General features: G+C 33.1%; 1 protein-coding gene across 1 annotated transcript; it reads left to right on the top strand.

Moving 5' to 3' along the window:
- The first annotated feature begins 9039 nt into the window (after window positions 1-9039).
- On the top strand, window positions 9040-13090 carry LOC113776117 (probable mediator of RNA polymerase II transcription subunit 26b). Its single transcript, XM_027321197.1, has 10 exons — window positions 9040-9882; window positions 10362-10430; window positions 10558-10640; window positions 11138-11193; window positions 11291-11412; window positions 11522-11549; window positions 11662-12005; window positions 12092-12182; window positions 12351-12469; window positions 12571-13090. Exons 1-9 carry the CDS (start codon window positions 9379-9381, stop codon window positions 12467-12469), a joined length of 1416 nt encoding a protein of 471 aa, XP_027176998.1. The 5' UTR covers window positions 9040-9378; the 3' UTR covers window positions 12571-13090.
- Window positions 13091-22675: the final 9585 nt, after the last annotated feature.

The raw sequence follows: 22675 nt of genomic DNA on the forward strand, positions 1-22675 counted from the left end.
CGGTACTAACTTTGTTGACATTATTGAAAGTTGTCATTCAAAAATGGTTTACTATCGAAAGAAAAAGAGACAGAAAAAGGGTTGTTAACAGTAAATCAGTTAACTTCAGCAAAGAATGATAACGTTGCCTTACGTCTACAAATTCAACTTCAACGTCGACCATAGAATGAAACAGCTCAATTAGATTATCTGTCGACATATCGTCTTGTCAGGGAAGTGGATAATAGACATATTTTATTTTGCTGCATAAAGAAAGATGTACTTTAGACTAATTCCCTCTTAGCGCCCTTAACATTTTGTCGGTTCTCACTTTGCGCCCTGAACTCTGTTTTGGGCACGGAATATTCTAAAATTATTAGTTGAAGTTTAGGTTGAAGAAGTTTAGGTTGTCCTTGCTTTTTCATGGTAAGAAGCATAGAGAAAGAAGATGGCCAATGTTCGAGTTGAACCCACCTGCGGTTCCCCCTTCCCCACTCCTTGGTTTGGTAGAGTAAGAACTTCTCTTCTGAATAATTCCTTCTACGGCCTTCTTCTCTGAATAAATTAGTAGCCAATATATATATATATATATATATATATATATATATAACTGTATGAGAAAGTTTTGGGTATTTGAAACTTTTCCATAACTTCAAGAGGCAAAGTGTTTAGAATAAAAGATGAGGAAGTTAAAAAAGTGACAATTGATGGAAAATTGTTAGCATGTATAGTAGAATTAATGAAAAAAACATAACAAAACAATCAAAAGGGAAATTATTAGTTAATACACTAGACTTCAAATTGCTATAGGTTTGTATTAATAAGGTACCTTTAGGGGTATTTTTAAAAAATTTTGCTACAACTTTATATATTTAGAATTTTTTTAGGAGTTTTTTTAATTTATAACTCTATTGGCGTATTTTTAATTTTTTTTATCTTCCCTATCACAACTATCCACCTTTCCCTCCTCCAACTGCCATCAGCTGCACCCCTAACCTCCACTCCCCTCCCATCTTCCCTTCCCTCTTCCTCTTCCTCTTCCCTCTCCCTATCTTTCTTTTTCCTCTCCCTTCTCCTTTCTTTCCGTTACCAAATCTGGAGGGAGGGAAAAGAGAAAAGAGGAGGGACGATGGTGGAGAAGAAGGAGAGGAATGAAGAGGCGATGGGAGGAGAGGGTAGTACGTAGTGGTAAAAAAAAAGGGGTAGTGTGTTATATATATAATGCTTTTGGTAAGTTACTTGGAGTGTTTTTGGAATGTGTTATCATAATATTGGATTCGAAAAAACTAGCAGTTAAAAGAAACAACTAACCGAAATAGAGCGTACGAATTATACTTTCTTTGAAATTTTCTATTTCAACAAAAATGTTTAATGTTTACTCCAACAGGCATCTAAATGCATAAAAGCTCAAATTTTCCATCTCCGTCCGTGTTCAAGTCAAATTTTCATGGATTAGAAACATCTAGCTTTTAGAGCACTCATGTAATTATACAATTATCATAGGTTTACATTTAGTTCCAACTTCTATTTGGGGATGACCCAAACTTCAAGCACTTGAAAGGTCTAGAATTATTCGCCTAAGTCTTCTACAGGCTACAAGACTCCTGTTAGGCAGCCTTTATAACATCAGTATGCCACCTAATTCTAAATTAAAGAAGAGAACCATAAACATTTTAGCTATACTATTAACATATACTAAAACCATCTCATCTTAGAAACTGCAGTGGCATTGTTACAAGTGTGCGGCAAATAAAATCCTCCAAGATGTTAAGGTCATATGAGTCGAAACAATATATATAGATGAAATATATAAGCGAAAGCATCATTAAACGACCAGAACTTAGCCTGAAATACGCACCAAAAGCCATGATTCTCATGGGCCAGCTTGCTGATCCTTGACTGACTAATTTGCTTGGGTGACAGCTTAAAACTCACACTTGATTGACCTACACCTAACTTACAACCTCTACCAAACTGCCAACAATTCTTTACAAACTCTAGCATATCATACCCAAGAAACAAGAAGACAAATAAAAGAAAAGAAGGAAAAAGTTTTAGTGGTTCGATTTGCATAAAGCCCGCGAAGACAATTATGGGAATGAAGAACATTTGAAGGTCTAGCATCTTGTATACATAAAAAAAATGAGCATTTGCTGATTTGCACTACAAATGACTTATCAATGGGTCATTCAACGTAAGTGCTCTCATCATATGATATATGAAATAAATCTGTGGCAAATAGTTGAATATAAAGTCTCCATGTGGTGTGCCTGTGCGTGTGTGTTTTGACACGTGGATTCCAATTGTATTATGTTTTTCTTGAGTCTGCTGACTAGCTTTAGATTTAGCACACTATATTTTGTTGGCAAAAAAAAAAAATGTATATACAAGTTGGTTTTCTGATACGGGTTAATTTCACTTTACACCTTTTAACTATACAAGAATTTTCACTTTAATGTGGAGTATAGAATCTACTAGTCCCTAAAATACAAAACACTTCCCATTTAGCTCCTACAGTATAAAATTTATCTAACTTAATTAGTATAAACTTTGTTTCACTTTTGTCAATAATTTTACTTAAGTGGAACAAATTATATTTTAGGAATTAAAATGTCACATTTTAAAGTTTAGAGAACAAAGTGAAAATACAAATACAGTTAAAAGGTGCAAAATAGAATTAACCTATATATGCGTATTGCCGCCACAAAACTATGCAGAGTGGCTGAAGAATGATCTAATGGATTATTTGCCCTCGACGTGGAAAAAATGAAAAATGTAAATTGCTATGAATGTGTTTGGATTGTATATTGTTTGAGATATTTTTACTATAGCACTTTTTGTGATTTGATGTATGTGAGATAAAAAGATAATTGGGAAGATAAAAAAGTGTATTGAAAATTGTAATGGTGATATATCAAAATGTGTAAAGTGTGTGTAGTGTGTGAATTTGCCCTCGACGTGGAAAATTTACATCCAAAGTCAGTCTACAAGGATGACCAAAATCCTTCCCTCAAATTTCAGCAGGTGAAATAGATCAAAAATCACGCTCGAGAATAGTGCAAGAATTTAGGGCTAAAAGATAAAGACTTGAGAGTAAGAAAAATCTTAGAAGTCACCCTATACACTAATGGTTGGAAGCATATTCGCATCACTAGGGATCTGTTAAATAGAGTTACTCATTGCAACCTTTCCACACTCACCAAACTCTAACAGCCTACCAAACCGAACTAGTGGAATTGACAAATTATGGCTTGTAAGTAACAAGGAAAAAAAAAATAAACTTTTAACGGTTTGACATGCATAAACATTCGAAGGGACAAAGGCTTATGGTATGGGTCCAAGATAGGGCAATGGGGCAGGGACAGCCAACAGAAGAACTGTTTTCTGTGCATTATCGACTGACCATCAAAGAGTTGCTTTAAAAATTAATTAAGAAAAAAGAAATATTGATAGAATAATAATGATTAAGCGACTAAATTGTAAATAGATAAGCAAATAAATGGTATGACCCCTTATTTTCTTATTTTTTTTCTCCACGTTAAATTTTATGACCTAAAAGAATCTCACAATTTTCGCGTGCATTGTTTAGTTGTACTAAATATGAGAAACTCAAAACTACTTCATTGTTTAGCTCTACTGTGGATGGAAGAAACAATATTAGGAGAGCCGATTCTCAGTGCTCGATTCTGAATTAATCAAAATCAAATGCAATCATCATATAGACGTACACTGAGAGATTTACATTTAATAATAAAAAAAAAATATGAGAAACTCAAAGCAATACCTTGTTCAACTAAAAAAAAAAGGCAAAAAGCCTTTTAGGAGTGACTGTTATTTTTTTATTTCACATATATTAAACTATTACGGTATTTTTCCTGTAAAAACTTAGGAAAAAAGAAATCCAAATGGGTTTCTTCAATAAGACACAATCTCCGGATAAAAACTTCAACTTTTAGGAGTGCATTTACTGGCTGGTCTCAATTTTAACACAACTGTTGACCATGAAATCAATTCATGCTTTTAATGCTTCGTTGAACTATTCAGAAAACAAAGGATTCCACAAACTTTGACCAAGAAAAGTGAAGCTCTTCTGTTGGTCTTTGGGAGGTAAAACAGTAACTACCTTCGCTGGCTGATTAATGAACGGTTACTTTTTGACTTAAAACGACTTAGTCAAAGGATAAAAGTTTTCGTTTTAGACCTCTGAGTTTGACTCATCGTTTTAGACAAGTTTTTAGCCGATGCCCATTAAGTAATTGATTACGTAACTCATTCACAAAACAAATATTACATCCAAATAAAGCATTTAACATGCTAGTAGAAAAAGTAATATTATAGTCAAAAGAATGGAAATTTAATAAACTTATCCATTTGTCCATGCCCAATTTCAGAAGCTCCTGCACCAACTAAAACTTCAAAATATAAGAAAATTCTATATTCCGTTCAGGAAATATTTCCTCTATAGTTGTACATGCAACAGGAAAATTTGGGATAATTATGTGAAAAAATACTGCAGTATTTTTTTAATATGATGTTTGTGAGATTAAACGATGGTTTAAAAAATGTGATGATATGCAAGGAAAAAAAAATTGACAAATAATCTCTATTATGGGACCCCCTTCAATGGACTACTCACTGCATGCACGACAATTGTGCACAAAAACAAATTGGCTTTAATTCCTGTTTAATGTTTGGTAAAAGCGATAGGGAATCCATAGAGGAAACAGAATTTTTCACATGCAATTACTCTGATTTAAATAAAACCAATTGTCTACAATAAGACTTTTTGGCTGCGATTGAGCTTTCCTCACATGTTTCAATTTTTCAAAGACAAAGGTCAAATAATCTAGTAAGATGAGACAAAGATGTTGGCATTATACTTATCCACATAAATGGTGGTTGTGCAAAATCTTACAAAGATGGCAAGAAGAAATATTTTTAGGTCTGGGAATTATTCTTTGATAGTTTGATGTGACTGCACCTTCATTTTAAGTAAAGAAACACTTTTACTTGAAGAATAAAAGAAGTAAAAAGTTTTCTCTTTTTTTTTTGTGAAAAGAAAAAGGAGTAAATTTGACAAAAATGATTTACTTGTTTTCTCGATATGTGTCACAATCTTTCAGTTTTTCAAAATGAGAACAAATAAAATTAAGCAAAATGCTTTTGCATAATTTGCAATTCTTGCTCCCCATTTTTACTTTTGTTGAAATTTGGGGCACGACAACACACTCTCAATGTATTATACAATCAAAGATAAGTAAATTCAGATTTTCAAGAATAAAAATTTTTATAAAAAAAACGTTATTGCAATTAAAATTTTGGAAAATGAAATTTATTTTAGGAGCTGCAGTATTGGAACAGTTTTTAGTATACACCACTAATGTTATGTGGTCATTCTTTTTATTTTTAGTGGCTTGTCAAAATTAGATAAGATTTAAATCAAACGTCATCTTCTTGACGGATACTCAACATACCTAACTGATAATGTCTAATAATCTTGTTTTTCACTAAAAAGGAAAAGAAAAAGTTATGTATTATATTACTCAAAATCCTGGAAACTAAATATATTACTAAAAATAGAAGCACCGAATGGTTGTAAAAGCACTTTAAAAGCGCTTTTATACCTTTTTTTTCCTCTTAAAAATATATTTTTAGTAAATGCATCGCAACTTGTACGTAACTGATAAAAATCTAATAATCTCTTGTTTTTCACTAAAAAGGAAAAGAAAAAAGTTATGTGTTATATCACGTAAAATCTTGAAAACTTATTACTTAAAAAAAGAAACACCGAATGGTTGCAAATGCACCTTAAAAGTGCTTTTATCCTTTAAAAGTATATTTTTAATAAAGGCATTGCAACCCGAACGAAACAGGCTCTAGCACTGTTGTTGTATATAATCACAAATATGTTATAGATTAATTAATAGAGATTTTATATATACTTATAATGTATGCACTATCGTGGTTGAATATTAAATTTAAATTTAAATTGATTATTATGCTTTCAACGACGATAGTATATACACTGAAAATTAATACTAATAAAAAAATTAGAACTTTATTTTCTTGAATTAAGCATTAGTTGGATCGAATCATACCAAACATGACGATTATGAGTTATGACATACCTGAAACATTAATGAGCAAAATTCGAAAGCAAGTCATGGGCTGGGGATTTAAAAATTACAAAATTTTTTCAAAGCTACCATTATCTATTTCACTTATCCCAAAATTTTAAATATATCCGCCACCTATTCGTTCAAAACTCAAGTGGTTATTTAAAATCTCATGTGATAAGTGGTTTTTCTAGCGAGACACCTGCTAATGCATTTAAAATTCATCTAATTTATTATGTATATACATATATAAATAATTATTTCCATCTCTTGTATCTATATACTTTCTGTATTTAATCTTGTCTACTTTCCCTTGTATTTATTTACTTTTCCTAATTAATCTTATATTTCTAAATATATGACACATAAAATATATTTTAACTAGTACTCAAGAGATGCCCGTAGACAGACCCATATGGCTAGAAATATTTCACAATTTAATTAGATTTAAGCACTAGCTGGAATTTTACTTTTTGGGACCAAGCATTAGTTGGATTGAAATGATACCAACCATAGAGATTACGACATGCCTTAATGAGCAAAACTCAAAAGCAAAGTTTTCACACCACAGGCTTTTATATCTATAGCAAATCTCACTCCAATAATGATACATATATCAGAAATTTGCCAAATTAATTGCATCATTAATGCTCATATTAACTTCTTAACAAATTTATGTACGTGCCCATATCATCTTAATTAAGTTCTTCCCACATTTGACATCTATTATATTATTACTTGGCCCACCCAAAATTCTAAAATTATGAATTTTCCCCCAAAAAATGTACAAAGAAAAACAAAAAGGAGATTAAACCGAGGAGAAGAGTTATGGGGCTCTCTATCCAGGGCACCACATTACAAGGTGATTGGGTCCCACATAGATGGCTAGCGTTTTTATTGCACTTTTTGCATCACAGTCACGTCAGTTTAGCAAGGCGTGACCAGTAAATCAGAAGTCGAGTCGCCGAGTATTTTACTATTAAACTCAGAAATCGCTGAAGAACGGACACGAGTTCGGCGGCCAATAGAAGAGAAAAGCGTCTGGTTCAGAAAATCACACGCTGTCACAAGCGTACAAAAACAAACGCAGAGTCGCACATCAACACGTGAAACGCGCGTCACTGTAGTATCATTCCAAAGTCTTCTTCTACCGCCTCTCTCAACAAACCCAATCCTCAAAAAAGTCCAAAATCCAAACAACCTTTCTTTAGAAATAAACCAAACAAAAAAAAAAGGAGTTAAAATGACCTTTTTGATATATATAATAAGTTCAAACCAACTTTATGTATTTAAAAATCTTAAGCAATACTAATGAAATTAGTAGAAAATATTAAGGTCAGTTTGCTTTTACTTTATTAAGAAAAAAAGGAAATAAGAAGAAAATGTTTTTATAATTTGTGAATTAAATGGGCTTTTATACATTTTAAGGGCAAAAATATATATATATATATATGTGAGGGCTATTTCTTATTTATGCAAATAAAAAGCCAAAAAGCTATTTGAATTGAAAATTACTACTTCTATTCCTTTTTCAAAGTATATTTTTTCCTTTTCTTAGAGGACTATGGATTGATTTTTTAAAAAAAAAAATATAGGTTGATCTTTCATTTTTCTATAATTCGAATTATACAAATTTGTCCATCAATTACTTGCATGTATCGCAGCCAAAATTGAGTCACCACGAAACCTAATTTTGATGTTATTATACGATAATACAACAAATTGACATGACTACATTGTTTAGTTAATCACAATAGCGTTATTAAGTTGCTTTAGTTATACTTTCTTCCTTTCTCACGCAATTCTTGTTTTGAACAACAAGCGTTTAATTGTTCACTTGATCACAAATCAACTAGATTTTTAGCGCAAAAAAGAAAACTTAATTATTCTACGATCATCAAAATGAGCGATCGTCTAACGAAAATAACTTACATTAAATATCGTTAACCTATTTATCAAACACAGAATTTCCAACTCTATACATTTCCAAAATCACAAGATACAACCCTAATTAAATCAATCGCTCATTTATGACTCTTTTGGATTATAGTTTTCTGATGAAAAAATTTTATATTTTATATAAAGATATTTTTCAATCATCATTTTATGTCATATGTATTTCTATGAAACCTCCAGAAAACAAAACAGTAATCCAAACGTACTAGCTCAGCTCTTATCATGTCCAAAGTGCTCCAAATGGGCAAAAGAGGGAAAATGATGAAGTCAATTTCCAAGAATTGGAATGATGGCCCAACAATGTTGACATTTCCAAACCATGGATGACCAAAACTATAAAGCCACCAAAACCATCTCTTTCTTTTTTTTATTTGTCTCTTATCTTGTTTTAATGAGATAAAAAAAAAAAAAAAAAACACACCTCTTCCCCTCGTTGAATGGTACGACCACTAGCTAGTTTCTACAATAATAAAGTAGTGGTAGACCTAAGGAAAGCAAATATTATATGTAAAAGTAAAACCGCTTTGAACCTTCTTTGAACCCGCCCTTTGTGCTGATCACCTGCCCTTTGTTTTCACCCTTTAATTTCCACAATAAAATATAAATTACAGAATGCAGAAAGACAAATAAAATAAAGAAAATCCAACAACATTTTTCTCTCTCTGTCCTTCCTCTCAACAGCATCTCCTGTATTATATTCAGGAGAGAGAAGCTGAAGGAGATGAAAATTAAAATCAAGGAAATTAAAAAGGAAACATAAAATCCAAAGAAAGAGAGAGAGAGAGAGAGAGAGAGAATCTCTCCAACTTTTTAACATATATTCTTCTCTGAATTTCTTTCCGTCAATTAGGACATAAACTTTTTTCTGGATTTCTCCATTCATTATTTCTGAGTAAAATCTTCATTCCAATTTCATCTACACCTGATCAAAGCCCTTTTTAAGGATTTAGATTTTCTTTCTATTTTTCAGATATATATATTCCCAGAATAGGTAGCTAATATAGATTTACTTGGATTTTGTTTTTTCTAGAATTAATAATTGAAAATTCATTTTGTTCCTTGATATCTGATCATCTGAAAAAGTAACTGATAATCTGTTTCATCAGATATCAACAGTCTATTCAACTTCTGAGTCAACACTGAAGGATAATCAGAAGTTTTAGTCCTTTTTCTGATAAGAATTCTGTTGGAATTTGAGTCTTTTGATTTCTGGGCTTCATCAAAATCTGATAAAGATTGGATTTTGATACCTGGAGCTTAAAAAAGACTCGATTTTGATATCTGGGTTGTGATCGGAATTTGATTTTGAGGCCTTGATTCTTCAGTCATGGCCAAGACTTCAGGGCCTCTTGATAAATGGAGGGACTATTTTTTGACTGCAAATTCTGATATCTTTTGTATAATTGAGAGAGCAATTATGATTGCTTCTATTGATTCTCCTAAAGAGTTCAAGTTGAGAAGAGATCGAATCGCTGAATTGCTTTTCACATGCAAAGTAACCAAGTGTTTTGGCTGTGACAAGCTAGAATTAGCGGTACCAAATGATGGCTGTGATGGGGAAGAAGAAGAGGAGGAAGACAAGTGTAACAGTGAATTTGGCAGGAGGACTGACGTTGAGGAGGTTAGGACTAAAGAAAGCAAAGTGAATTGTAATGAGATTGATAATCATGGTGATGGTGATGCCGAAGAGCTGGAAAGAAATCTGAATCATCAAGTTAGCACTTACAGTTATGGGGATGCTGAGGCATTGAGTGATGAAATTGAGGAAGAGTCTCAGAATTTTGGAGAGGTCACAAGGATCAAAGAGATTCTTGAAAACAGTGAAGATGAGGTTTAAATCCACCTTATCCTTTTCATTGACTTTTTCTCTTGCATCAGTTTACATTTTTGTGTGCTATTCTTCAGTTCTTTTTAGTTTGATGGGTATTTGTGTCGATGAATTCCGTATAAATTTTGAACTGTTTTTTTTTTTTTTTCGGCTGAGATTTGGTGTAAAGAATTTTTTTTTTCTTTTTTGTGTTCTTGAGGTGGAATGTGGCTAAAATTTTCAGTAAGCATGTTTGGTTAATCTACGAATATTACATTTCATCAAAAGGATCAGGAACACTTTTTGGTACTGCTTCCTGTTTGTTCCAAGTGAAAATTTGCTTCTCCTAGTTCAGGTGCAGATTAGGTTTGTGTGATTTGACTATATATGTTTTTCTTCATGTAGCTCGAATGATCTCCATGTGATTAGTTATTTTGATAGGTTGTTAGTTTCTTTATCATTTCATTGAGCTGGTTTTGACTGTTGGTGCTCTTTTGCCACAGCCTGATTCAGTAATATTTGATTCTCTGAGAAGGCTGCAAATCATGGCTTTGTCTGTAGAGGTTTTAAAGGTTTGAGCAACCTTGTCTCCTTACTAGATTTTATTTGCCATATGTCTCAGAACTAGTTCTGACTTCTTTGATCTTCTAGCACTTATGCTGACATATGATGTACTTAATTGAGATATTTTTACTTCAGGCAACAGAGATTGGAAAGTCTGTTAATGCTCTGCGGAGACATGGATCAAAGCAGATTAGGCAGCTTGCAAAGACACTTGTCGAGTATGAAACTCCTGCCTATTGATCATTTTTTGGAATGATATCATTTGATGTGCAAATCATTGCAAGAAATAGAAAAGAATAATTAGCAAATGTTGTTCTCGTGCTTTTATACGTATAGATTCGTTGCTGTAAAAACGGGATTCTGTTATTATTGACATGTTTCGACACACATCGTATTAACTGCTTGACTTAACTTGTCGATCTCTAAATTATGCTTAGATATTGTATTAATTACTTTTGTCGATTCCTAGGTGTGTTTATAAATGCGTCCAAACTTTGTGCATTGCCTTTCCTTTTTGCTCTATTCTGGATTTATTTTGTGTGATCAGAACCATATGAACAGCAGAGATGCCTCCCACTTCTCATAAAGTTAGGCAGGCCTCGTTGTCTTTGCATGCCATTCTGTTCAAGAATGTGACTTCATTTCCTTTACATTCATATCTCATGCTGTTAAAGAAAAGTTATGTATTTTCTGTTTCTGTCATTGTGAATTGCAGTGGCTGGGTGACCATGGTAGATGAGTGGATGAATGCTACAGCAGCTATTGCAAATGGTACGTCTGGATTTATGTTTTCCAGCTTAATTTGTTTCCCATTTTATTCTTCAATTCTCACTAAAATCTGAGCTTGTTTTGCCTTGCGATTTGGCAGAAGGAACTCCAGAGTCTATGAAAAAGTCTGATTTAGTTAATGAAGAGGAGGGGCTTCCTTCTCCTCCACTAGATGAAGGATTTCTCTTTGCATCTCAGAATATTTCAATGGAGCTCTCACAGGTGGGTTTATCTAAATTCATCCATAATATGAGTAGTTTGTTTTCCTTTTTTGCTTATGTGCTGACTGGATTTTGTAAAATTGTGTTTTCCGGGATTGCTATCTCTGAAGTTCTTTGACGGCATGGATGATGATGGAAGTGAGTTGACTTTGTGCCATTCTGAATTTCTAGTTTGGTTTTGCTATTCGGTTCTTTATTTGAATTCCCCACTAATGGTGATGTATCATTTTGATTGGGGACATTGTTTCAGATCCTCAAAACAGTGGGGAATTCAACAAGAACCGTGACAATGGCAGAAAGCCGTCGCTGGAGAACCACAATGTTCCAAGGCAGAAACAACAAATTCGTGGCAACTTGATTAGCCCTCCGAAAGACCGGAAAGGTGAACAGATGAAGAAACAAGAAGCTGTAACAAAGAAACAGGAAGCCGTGATGAAGAAACAAGCAGCTGTGGCAAAACCAAATAAGCCCTCATTTGATGAATCTGGGCCAGGCAGACCTGCAAAACCAAGCGTTGATCAATACCAGATGAAACCTCAGCAGAAATCTGATAAGGGAACGAGTCAGAAGAGGGAGTTGCCTTCTCAGCCAAATGTGAGTATCATAATTGACCACATTTAACTTTAGATAGGTTTGGATTGCTGATTTTTTTTAACAATATTACATTTTCTTTAAACTAGAAATTGAGGTCTTCAGATGATGTGGCTGTTCGATTAAAACTAGAGGCCTCGAAAAGGAAGCTTCAGGAGCGCTACCAAGAAGCTGAGAATGGTTAGTTCTTTCATTCATTCCCCTTTGAACCTTAAATATTTTCAGAAATGAGAAATCCATTGGAAGTGCTTGAAGTTAAGGATACACCAAGTATATGATTCAATGATTCTATTAGTTGTTTGAAGAGTTTCTGTTTAGTCTAACGGTGGATTATGGATTCTCTGACAGCCAAGAGGCAGCGAACGGTACAAGTAATGGAGTTGCATGATATCCCCAAGCAGAATCTTGGCCATAGGAATCCAAACATGAGACCTGGCAACTTCAATAGGCACTGGGGTCGTCGATAGGTCCCAAACCTACTGGCCTTTCAAAGACAGTTTTGTCTATCCTCCTTTGCAAGTCAATTTGGAGAACGCTAATACTTCCTGTATATGGCATTGACTTGCAGGTGCATCAGAGAATTGCATCTAACTGCTTGATCCTTACATTGAGGCCACTCTGCTTCTTGGAGTGTGTTATTTTCGAGAATAGCGATATAAATGGATGCTTAGACATCGGCTTTTTTCTGGAACTGAAAGAAGGGTAGGACATGATCTGCTCTATGTCCCTTCATTGTAGAGGACTAATTGAACCCCCTTGACTCTCTCCAGTCATTTCCCATTGTCATGGATAGGCCAGACATAAATTGCACAGAATGAGTGCACTTTGTTAGGTGTTTCTCATGTATAAAAACTTACTAGACATCAACACAAATTAAAGCTAATAATAGCAGTTTGCCTTTTGTAGGCAGTTACTTTTTGTTGTAACTTAGGCAGATCTTAGAACAATTCCTGTGGTGTAGAGAGTGTAGTAAATCTTCAGAATACCTGGCAAGTTAGCCAAATTCGGTCTTCCTTATCAAGGGAAGGCTGAAACTATTGATGTGCAGTTCTGCACTTATGGTATGTGGCAAATCTTTTTGGCTTTTAGATCCACTTGCTTGACTCCTTTCCTCATTGGCCTTTTTGGGGGACAGAAAGAAGAGGAGGGGGTAGGTGTAATATTTTTCTTTTAAAATATGTCTACCATCTTTCCTTCAGCCAACCCTCAAGCTAAAGGCACAAATCCCACTCCATTTTGGACAACAACCTTTAGTGGTGACTTTCTAAAAGTTCCCCTCTTCCTTTCCTCTCCCCAATTTTTTTTTTTTTTTTTGAAAGCTCTCTCTTTAGCAATTTCTGATAGTTGGCTACTGGTTCCCACTGTGGTATTGGATTCATAATGGAGAGGCCAGTAGGAGAAGCATGTCCATTTCAATTTGAATTGCAAGCACTCATCTTCCCATAATGTAGTTTAGCAATCATGTTACACTAACAATAAGCTTATTCTACGATATATAAGTGGCTGTAAAGTGGTCCAAGAAAATTAGACTAAATCAATGATATTACCTCTATTAGGCTCAAATAGATTGAATGCAGGTAAGAAGATAGCATGGTCCGCGCGGTCTGTTTGGACTGTAAGTTATTTGGGATTATTTGAGATATTTTTACTGTAGCACTTTTTGTGATGTGATGTATGTGAGATAAAAAGATATTGGGAAGATAAAAAGGTGTATTGGAAATTGTAAAGATGATGTAAGCAAATAAAATTGGGGAAATATGAAGCAATCCAAACAAACATGTTTCAGACAAAATAGCCTTTTTCCAGTATTATTAAATAAAACATTTCAGCATTAGTGGCTAATTCTATTTTTACTTAACTTATGGATAAACTTTTCTTCAGTTTGAGATTTGATATTAATCGTCAAAATACAATATGAAATAATCTCTTTTGAAAAATACAAATAAGTACATCTAGATAAGATAAGAAAATAGCCCAACTTATGTGTGTGTGTGTGTTTGTATATATAGGTTGGATGGAATGTAGGTGTGTATAGGGCAACCATTAGAAAAATTCATAATTAAAGTACCCTTCAGTCACAAAAGAACAATTTTTTTAGTACTATAACCTTATTCATTATATTCAACTACTTGCTTACCATAGCATATTGATCACAAAAATTTACTCTCTTTAGCCCACTATTTTTGTTGCAAAAGATTTTGTGCAAGTTCTTGATAAGCTCCTCGAAAGCTAAAATGTTTCAAAACTACCCTCATTTCATATGGCTATTGCAAACGGTAAAAAGGTTAAGCAAAACCCAAGTGATGATTGTGTCATGAGTTTGATTTCTCTACCAAAAAAAAAAAAAAAACTAATGAAGAAACTTTATCAAATGACCTAAAAATAGATTATTTCAAGTATCAAGATCATTTTCATGTAATTCTTGATTGTGAAGAAAAACCCCAACAGAACGTCAAACTACCATATGACTTTGTTCGAAGAATTTAATGGCAAGACAATGCATTTTCCATTGCCTTTCTGAGATTACCAATTTATGTAACATGATTGGGCAAATAATTGATTTGGCCCTCAAAATATCATATGTGTACATTTTTAACCTTCCAATCGTTTAGTATAACTGTTTTGCCTGTCGAACTTTTTTTAAAGCGTACACTTAACGTCCTTAGTTCATTTGGGATGTCAAAGCCAATAAAGAAAGCACGAAAGCTACATCATTTAGAGGTAGGTGGAATATTAACAATTTTGAACACTCAGAAGGTAAAATGATATATTTAATAGTTGAAGGGTAAAAATTATTTTTTTAAAAAAATGCAAAATTCGAGAATTGAATAGGCATTTTTCCCAAAGTGATTTTATTAGGGTTCATGCAATTGCAAATATTCCCCTACGTACACCACCACAAAGTTATGAATTAGTTACTCCCTCTGTCTCATAAAATTTGTCATGTTTGTCACTTTTTCTTGTTTCAAATTAATTATCATTTTAGAAAAATTAATTCACATTTTTCAATGAAATTTATCTTCACCCTTCATGTGGTTCGCCACTTATTCCCCTTAATTATCAATACATCAAATAAAAGATGATCCGCCACTGAAAATATAAAAGGAAAGTAAAAATCATCTTTTCTATTAATATTACTATACATAAATTGCACGTTTTTTGAAAAATGATAAATTTTATGGACGGAGAAAGTATCATACTTTGAAGGTAGACTATCTCACCAACACGGGATCCACCAAGAAGTCCACACGCGTCCCATTGAGCATCCCATTGACCAATTAATTCTAGCCATCACTCTAGAATTTAGGACCCTGCACGATTTTAGATTCCAATGTCCTTATTCATTTTATCTCATCTATTTATATATTCCTTTTCTTCACACGCTTACGCTAGCCAGATTGTCCCTTGGTCCTTTAGGGTTTAGTGGCTTAACTTTTTTGACTCTTTCTGTAATTTATTGCATACTTTTTATCTGCTCTTCAAGATTGTTGAATGATGCGAAAGCATCTATCCAGACTCCCTAAAATAAAAGATGCGTGATGTAACTTGTAAGCTCTTTGCATCTGCCGTTTTGAAGCATCAAAGTTTTATGACTCTTGATTTTTTATCTTTTTATTCTGTAATGCATTGAGGGTGAACCAAAACTACGCATAGAAATTGTCAAAACACAAAGAGAATAACAGGTTCATATTCTTTTTTGGTGCATTAACAGGTTCATATTCTTGAACCGAAACTAACCCATTTTTAAGTTTTTAAGTTTAGGACTTAGTTTAAGTGGTAAAGATATTAGTCAGGTGATCATGAGTTCTCTAGTTCGACTCTCAAATTCTCTCTTTTAAACCTTTCCCTTTATAAGGTTTAGGGTTTCTCATTGGACCAAAAAAAAAAAAGAAGAAGAAAGAAATTAACCCTTTGATCATCCATTATTGCATACACATTTCAGCAAAAGAATTAAAGAAAAAAAAACTGCTTCTGAAGAAAAGGAAAATGTCTATGATATTAGACTTGGAGTTCTTAGCTATGTATGCTGACTTATAATGGCCTTAAACCATCCCCCACACAAAAATAAAAAGAGTAAAACAACTTATTGTAGTATTTATTTAGTACTAACAACGTAACTTGCGCCTCTGAGAATTGGAATCTTTTTATGGGAATCCTTAAGAAATTTATAAAACTATACTAGAAAAACAAATCTGCCTCTTAAATTCATTAAGTTAAATACATCAAATTTGGAGCAAGAATCAGACTAGAAAAATAAATCTGTTTTTGCCATTATCATGATATTACGTATGTGAAGTTACTAAAAAAAAGTACAAGATGAATAATATTCATTAAACATTTATGTAGATATTAATATCCATTTTCTCCGCTATTGTATTGCCATTCTATACTTTTCGACTTAGAAGAAAAAGAAAATTTCATAACTTTACAGCTTCTTGCCTAAGTCCTAAGCCTGGTGCCTCGTGGAAAGGAAAACTTGTCTTTAGTCCTGGGTACAAGAAAAATTTTCTGTGCCTTCAAGAATCATATTCATGAACGACAGAAACAAAAGGTCCACAGGAATTGTTATCTTTATCTTCATCGTACTTTCAACATTTTCTTTAAAGGTACATATTCAGTTGGCAAGTCATATATTTTGGTTTCACATCAATTGGAAGTGTATGACAACCTAAATTTAATTTTTTCGTCAATATTGACTCGAAAAAGAAAAAGGAAAAAGATGGGGATAAGCTGGAGACCATGGAGCAACACATTTTAGAACGACAAGTTCCTACTTATTTCTTGCTCATGGAGGTTTAATTTCTATCACATTTTATCAACACTTGATCAAGCAAATATCTTACATGATACAACAGATGTCACTTCACCGTCCATACTCTCAAAATAATCAGATTACAAATTTTGCCATATTTGAAATCTTTACGAATATTTGTGCTCTTATTGTTGGTTGTTTTTCTTGCAAGGAAGCAATAATAAAAGGGACTTGACATGTGATGCAGACTAAAGAGACAAGACTAGGGATGGCATCCCCCGTCCCCCGCCCCGTTGCCTATTAGTTCCCCCCGTCCCCCGCCTCCCGCTCCCCGCCCCGCCCCGCCCCCCGCCTTGCCCCGCTTCCCCCGCGGGGTTAATAAAATTTTATTATAATTAAATTTTAATAAATAATCAAGTACTAAAATATCAACACATCACCAAATTATTATTCATTGTAATTTTACAATTGAAACTCATAAAAACAATCAAACAGAAGTTATTTGAATACAATCCAATATGATGAAATAAATATAACTAAAATAGTCAAGTTTTCACTTTTAGTACAAATGCAATCACTAATTCATTATTGTGTTTGTGCTTTTTTTTGAGAAAAAAGTGTTATTCTATTAAGTGTAATTAGAAATTTAGTATAAATGTATTAGTAAATTTAGTATAACTAATTAATAAATTCTATTAGTAGACATGTATAATTATTCATAATATTAGTAGACATGTATCAATTATATTACATAAACTAATGTACATTATATAATACATCTAACTAATAATATCATTATCATAAGTTTATAACTAATTAACTTACATATTATATATAATTATATATATATTTATATATATATATTTTTTGTTTTGCGGGTGGCGGGGCGGGGGCATACTCCCCCGCCCCGTTTCTAAGCGGGGGGAAAAAATTCCCCCCCGCCCCCGCCCCACCCCCCCCCCAACCCCCGCCCCGAGAGCCCCCCGCGGGGCGGGCGCCCGCGGGCACCCGCCCCCATTGCCATCCCTAGACAAGAGTGATTAGTGGATTTGTCAATTTTATTTCCCGTTCTATTTGGTTACCATTAGTTATTTAATTACGAAATTAGGTACTGTTTATGTTGATTAATTTGTAAATCTTCTAGTAAGCAAGATTACAAGAAGGGGAAGAAAATGAGAGTAGAAATAGTTTATTGGCATTTTTAAAAACCACGGTAAAGCCATGTTGTATCTCCCTCATCTACAATGGTTAGTTTGTTGGCTATTGCCTTATAGCGTGATCAAGACTTTGGTACAGTGCTAACCATCAAAAGATAGTGACAATAATTTATATTTAACAAATTGGCACAGAAAAATCTGCACATTCTTTTATGTCAAAGTATATGAAAATAATGCCTGGAGGCCCTGAACAAGAAAAATTGTAGTAGTCAGACAGATTGCAAGACTACACTCTTGCTCTTTACTGTTTGAAAAAGTTAAAATTTGATGCTTCATCAAGTCTGCCATATTTGTAACGAATGAAACACCAACATTCACAACATTTATACGCCAAAGTTGTTCATTTTAATAAGGTGTTATGATGTTTAATAAAAAGTTTAGAACAATTACCTTCGTTCTCAAAATGATAGGAAGAAATAACAGATTCCCTTATCAAGATTATTAAAAAGTAAATAAAAACAAGATATCTTGATGAAAAATCCAAGCCAAATACATATGTAAATCTATCTTACGATTAAGCACATTCACGTATATGGTGACCGTTATGGATTTATAATCCATTATTGTCATGATACGCTTGCAAGGATGTTAGATGGAAAAGTATTGATTTACTAATGCCCTGTTTGATAACCCAATTCAACACTTAAATTTAATGAATTCGGATCTTAACATGTTGAAATGCGTTTGATGACAAAAAATTGAACATCTAAAATAATTAAGTGACACTGAATTTTCTAAGCAAAACTTACTCCAAAAAAATAAGTGATGAGCTATTCACTTATTACTGAATGTGATATGCACTCAAGTGTATCATATTTAGTACTTAACAATTCAATAATTTAATGGATTCAAATTTTAGATTTTAGATTTCAGTTTTCAAATTTTAATTTTATCAAACGCACCCTAAGAGCTATGGCCAAAGAAATAGATAAATTGCTTTCTAAATTGTCACCAAGTGAATAGTTTGATGTTCATGAAAGCACCCCCAACGTTGCTATTTCTAGTCAAAAACCTCTTTCCATATTTTAGTGAAAAAAATTGGAAAAAAATCAGATTAGGCTTTTTCCTGCCTGTAGGTCCAGTGTCTATACTAAAGAAATAAAAATAACTCTAGACACAATTATCGCTATGGGAATTTAGGCATTATTTTGATTACTCAAGTACAAATTGATCAGATCATCTATGGTACTGAACCAAAACATAAAAATGGGAGATTATTCATATTTTGGTTTCATCAGTTTACTGACCAATTCTTCTTGATACAGTGAAACAAATAGAAAATCTAATTTTAGGGGAAAATGCATACGCATATTAACTTTAAAATCAAGAATATGGATATGGGATTGTATCTATAGTTACAATATCATACACTAGACCACTCACTGAAGGGCCAATTGGCTGTCCTAAATTTGGTATTGGGTCCTTGCACCTCTTAAACCTTTTTTTAACCAATATTATAAATAACATAGATTATATCACCTTCAAATTTGGAGGAATTCTTTTTTATAAGAATTTATTACGCTAGTGGTGTGCTTAATTATTACAATTGTCTTTTTTGAATTGAACCCTAAAAAGAAGCTGTCACTTCGTCTCAATTAGACAGCAAGGGATAAGAGACATCACCATCTTCTATTCTTATCCACAAGTCTCCAAAATCATCAACATTTTTGTAGTAAAAATAAAATAATTCCATGGTCTTGTACTCGTGGAAACAATGCTAGTGTGCCATATTATGAACAAAAGAAAAAGTATACGCATAAAGCTCAAATCAATTTGTTGAAAGATCACGCAATCAAATAATGTTGAAAGTGCTATGAATTGTGGTCTTTCATCAAAGTGATGCGACCTTAAAAAAAACACAAAGATGACTAATCAACATCTGTTCTTCTTATCCTTGTTGCATGGTTTTGAAAATAGCCCAAAATTTCTGGATATGGAAGTTGGTTAATACTTGCAAATTTTTTGCCATCTATCAATTGGGTCACCTACCCATTGGAGATAGCATGTTTAACAAGTATTTAACAAATACATGAGCCCTTCAAACAAATAAGAATTACTAAGCATTTCCATTTGGATAAATTACACTTGACCCCCCAAAATCCTTCTCCCCTCCCCTCCCCCCCTCTCAAAAAAAGAATATTTACACACTTGTATCCCTTTGCCCCCTTTAATTCCATTTCATTTTACTCCATTTTAAACCTTAAGAGACAAAAGTGCCCCTTCTGTTTTTTTTTTCTTTTTTTTAAATTTTTCTTATCCGTTTCCATTTTTCTTTTTTTCCTCAACACAATCAAAATTCTAACGATTATTTTCCTGCCTTGCATAAATTAACAAAATTAACAGAAAAATGAGATGGACATATAAAAATAGAGGGGGACAAATCCACCATTTCCATTTTAGGTGACAAACAACAAAATTTTTAGCATGCACAGTATAAGAAAACTTGTACTAGTTGGCATCATCAATTGCGTATATAGAATTATTCTGAAATATGACTGATGACCAAAATATATGCATGCATTATATGAAATTGACCTTTGAAGGTGGTGGAAGGACTTATAGACAATCTTCTTTAACAGTATCCTTATTCTACTATAAAAAGGAATCCCCAAATGCCAAAAATTATAAAATTCCGACAATGGATGCCAGATGCCATGACAACTGGTGCTTTGGCGGCCTTGATGCACCAACCTTTTTAAGCTCAGCAATTATCCTTGGCAACATTGAACCTATTGTCCTTTTTTTTTTTTGGAGTGGTTGAGGGATAAAAATCCTTGCTGTCTAGGCTAATTAATGATAGAAAAGGAATTCCAACTAAAAAAACATGATCACATGTTTGGCTTAGCTAAGCCTCATGGTCCTGCTCATTTTTGAGCTCCTAATTCATCTTCGGATACTGACTTGTGTCACACATCAAAATGCTATGCAGAAAAAATAATAAAGAAACAAGATGGGATGTCATGATCTTTGTCACTATTGTAATGCATGTTTTATCTTTGTTGCTAACATGCAGAAAATGCATTTCATTATCTCTCGTTTACATGAGTGACAACTACATTTTGCACAAAGTTCAATGGTATTTCAAGTTCATATGTCTCTCTCCTTACCCCCTCCCACCCCCCCCCCCCAAAAAAAAGTAAACCTAATTTTGGATTGTCACATTAATGTCCCAGCCCTCTTCCACCAAGAATAAACAGTCTTTTCTAGCTCATTAATTTTCATATTAACAGATGCTGTGAGAAGAGTCTAGCATAAAGTCAATGAATACATCCTTTGGTTTTGATATACTTTTGTGAGGTAACATATTCAAAGTTTGCGATAGTACAAGTAAAGCAATTTTTTTGAGCACCCTTCAATAAAAACATGCTGATCGAAACTTTTATTTACGTCCTTATATAAAAGATTAAGATGTCAAAGTAGTTCAATCTTGTGAATCGCCTTTACTTTGAGAAATTGAAATATTCCAACTTCTAAGTAGTCTTTGTATTTTTGGTCGGATGACACAAAGTGGAAGTTTCATAGAAGTCAAATTTCCTCCATAATATTTTAACAAATTCACTTAACTTTTGGACTCATATTAATACGCATGACCAGTTGCATCACACCAGCGATTACCACTTCACAGTACAAAAAATGAAAAAAAAAAAGAAGAAACTTTCAAAATTGAAATTGGACTATTTTTTCTAATCAATTTATGGATAGTGGTTGATAAAACTGCCCCTCTTCTTACCTTATTTCTTTCTTTCTGTTTTTTTTCATGGTTCTTCTTGCCTTATATTGTCCGTTTGCAAATTTTTTTCTTTTTTTAGTTTAGTTGGATCAACATCTTAGCTCAACTTGACCCAGCAGCATATGGGCTAGTTTTGTTGGGTCGACATTTGCTATGAACAAAAGTAGTAGCAGTTCAATTTTTAATAGGGAAAACTTGATTTCAACTATAGGTTTCCCATTTTGTTGCCATCAGTTTTGAATTATTCTTCCAACTTGCTTCTCAGAATATGATTCCTCTCTTGTTTTTTTTTTCCATTTTTAGATACTTTTTAAAAGATTTATTTTTTGACACTAATGAAAACATTTATTTTATCACTGAGTTTTGGCTTTCAATATACTCCACTATCAATTTAAAGTTATGAAGCATTATTGACATCAATGTAGTTGTTCAGCATTTACTTATTTCATGGATATTATCCTATCTTTTGAAAGGCAACAAATTCATATATTTTATCTAGAATATTTGAAGATCTTAATTTTCTCAGAATATATATTTATTACCTTAATTATTACAATTCATATTTGGGTAATTAATGAAATTATCTCATACATGTTAAAATGGTACAGTGCACAATCACTGGCGGGAATAAAAAATGAAACAATTACAATAAAAAAGAAAATAGACCTAAGAAAAAGGAGGAAAAAAAAGAATAATCGCTTTAACTAATAGAAGTAGCATTTAAGTGCTCATATAAAAGATACAGAAGAAATGAAGTGAAACTAATATTTTGGTACAAGATGCTCCCTGTAATTTGAATATTTTAAATATTAATTTTTTAAAAAAAAATATTGATTAGATGGCTTAATGGTCACTTGGAAGTGGTATTGTTCATGAGTAGATGCAAATTGTTTATGAAGACAGCAAAATGCGGCTACCTTTATCTTTGACTGGTTAGCTGTAATCAATTCTTCTTTGTGTTTAACTTTTTCAA

Source organism: Coffea eugenioides, chromosome 6 (genome assembly GCF_003713205.1).
Source record: "Coffea eugenioides isolate CCC68of chromosome 6, Ceug_1.0, whole genome shotgun sequence".
Lineage (NCBI taxonomy): Eukaryota > Viridiplantae > Streptophyta > Magnoliopsida > Gentianales > Rubiaceae > Coffea > Coffea eugenioides.

What these genes read in the sequence shown, in the direction of transcription:
- LOC113776117 (XM_027321197.1), top strand. Translation starts at nt 9,379, where the DNA reads ATGGCCAAGACTTCAGGGCCTCTTGATAAATGGAGGGACTATTTTTTG. An exon ending in AGTTGCCTTCTCAGCCAAAT is followed by an intron (nt 12,006 to 12,091) that starts GTGAGTATCATA and finishes TCTTTAAACTAG; the next exon opens with AAATTGAGGTCTTCAGATGA. An exon ending in CTACCAAGAAGCTGAGAATG is followed by an intron (nt 12,183 to 12,350) that starts GTTAGTTCTTTC and finishes ATTCTCTGACAG; the next exon opens with CCAAGAGGCAGCGAACGGTA.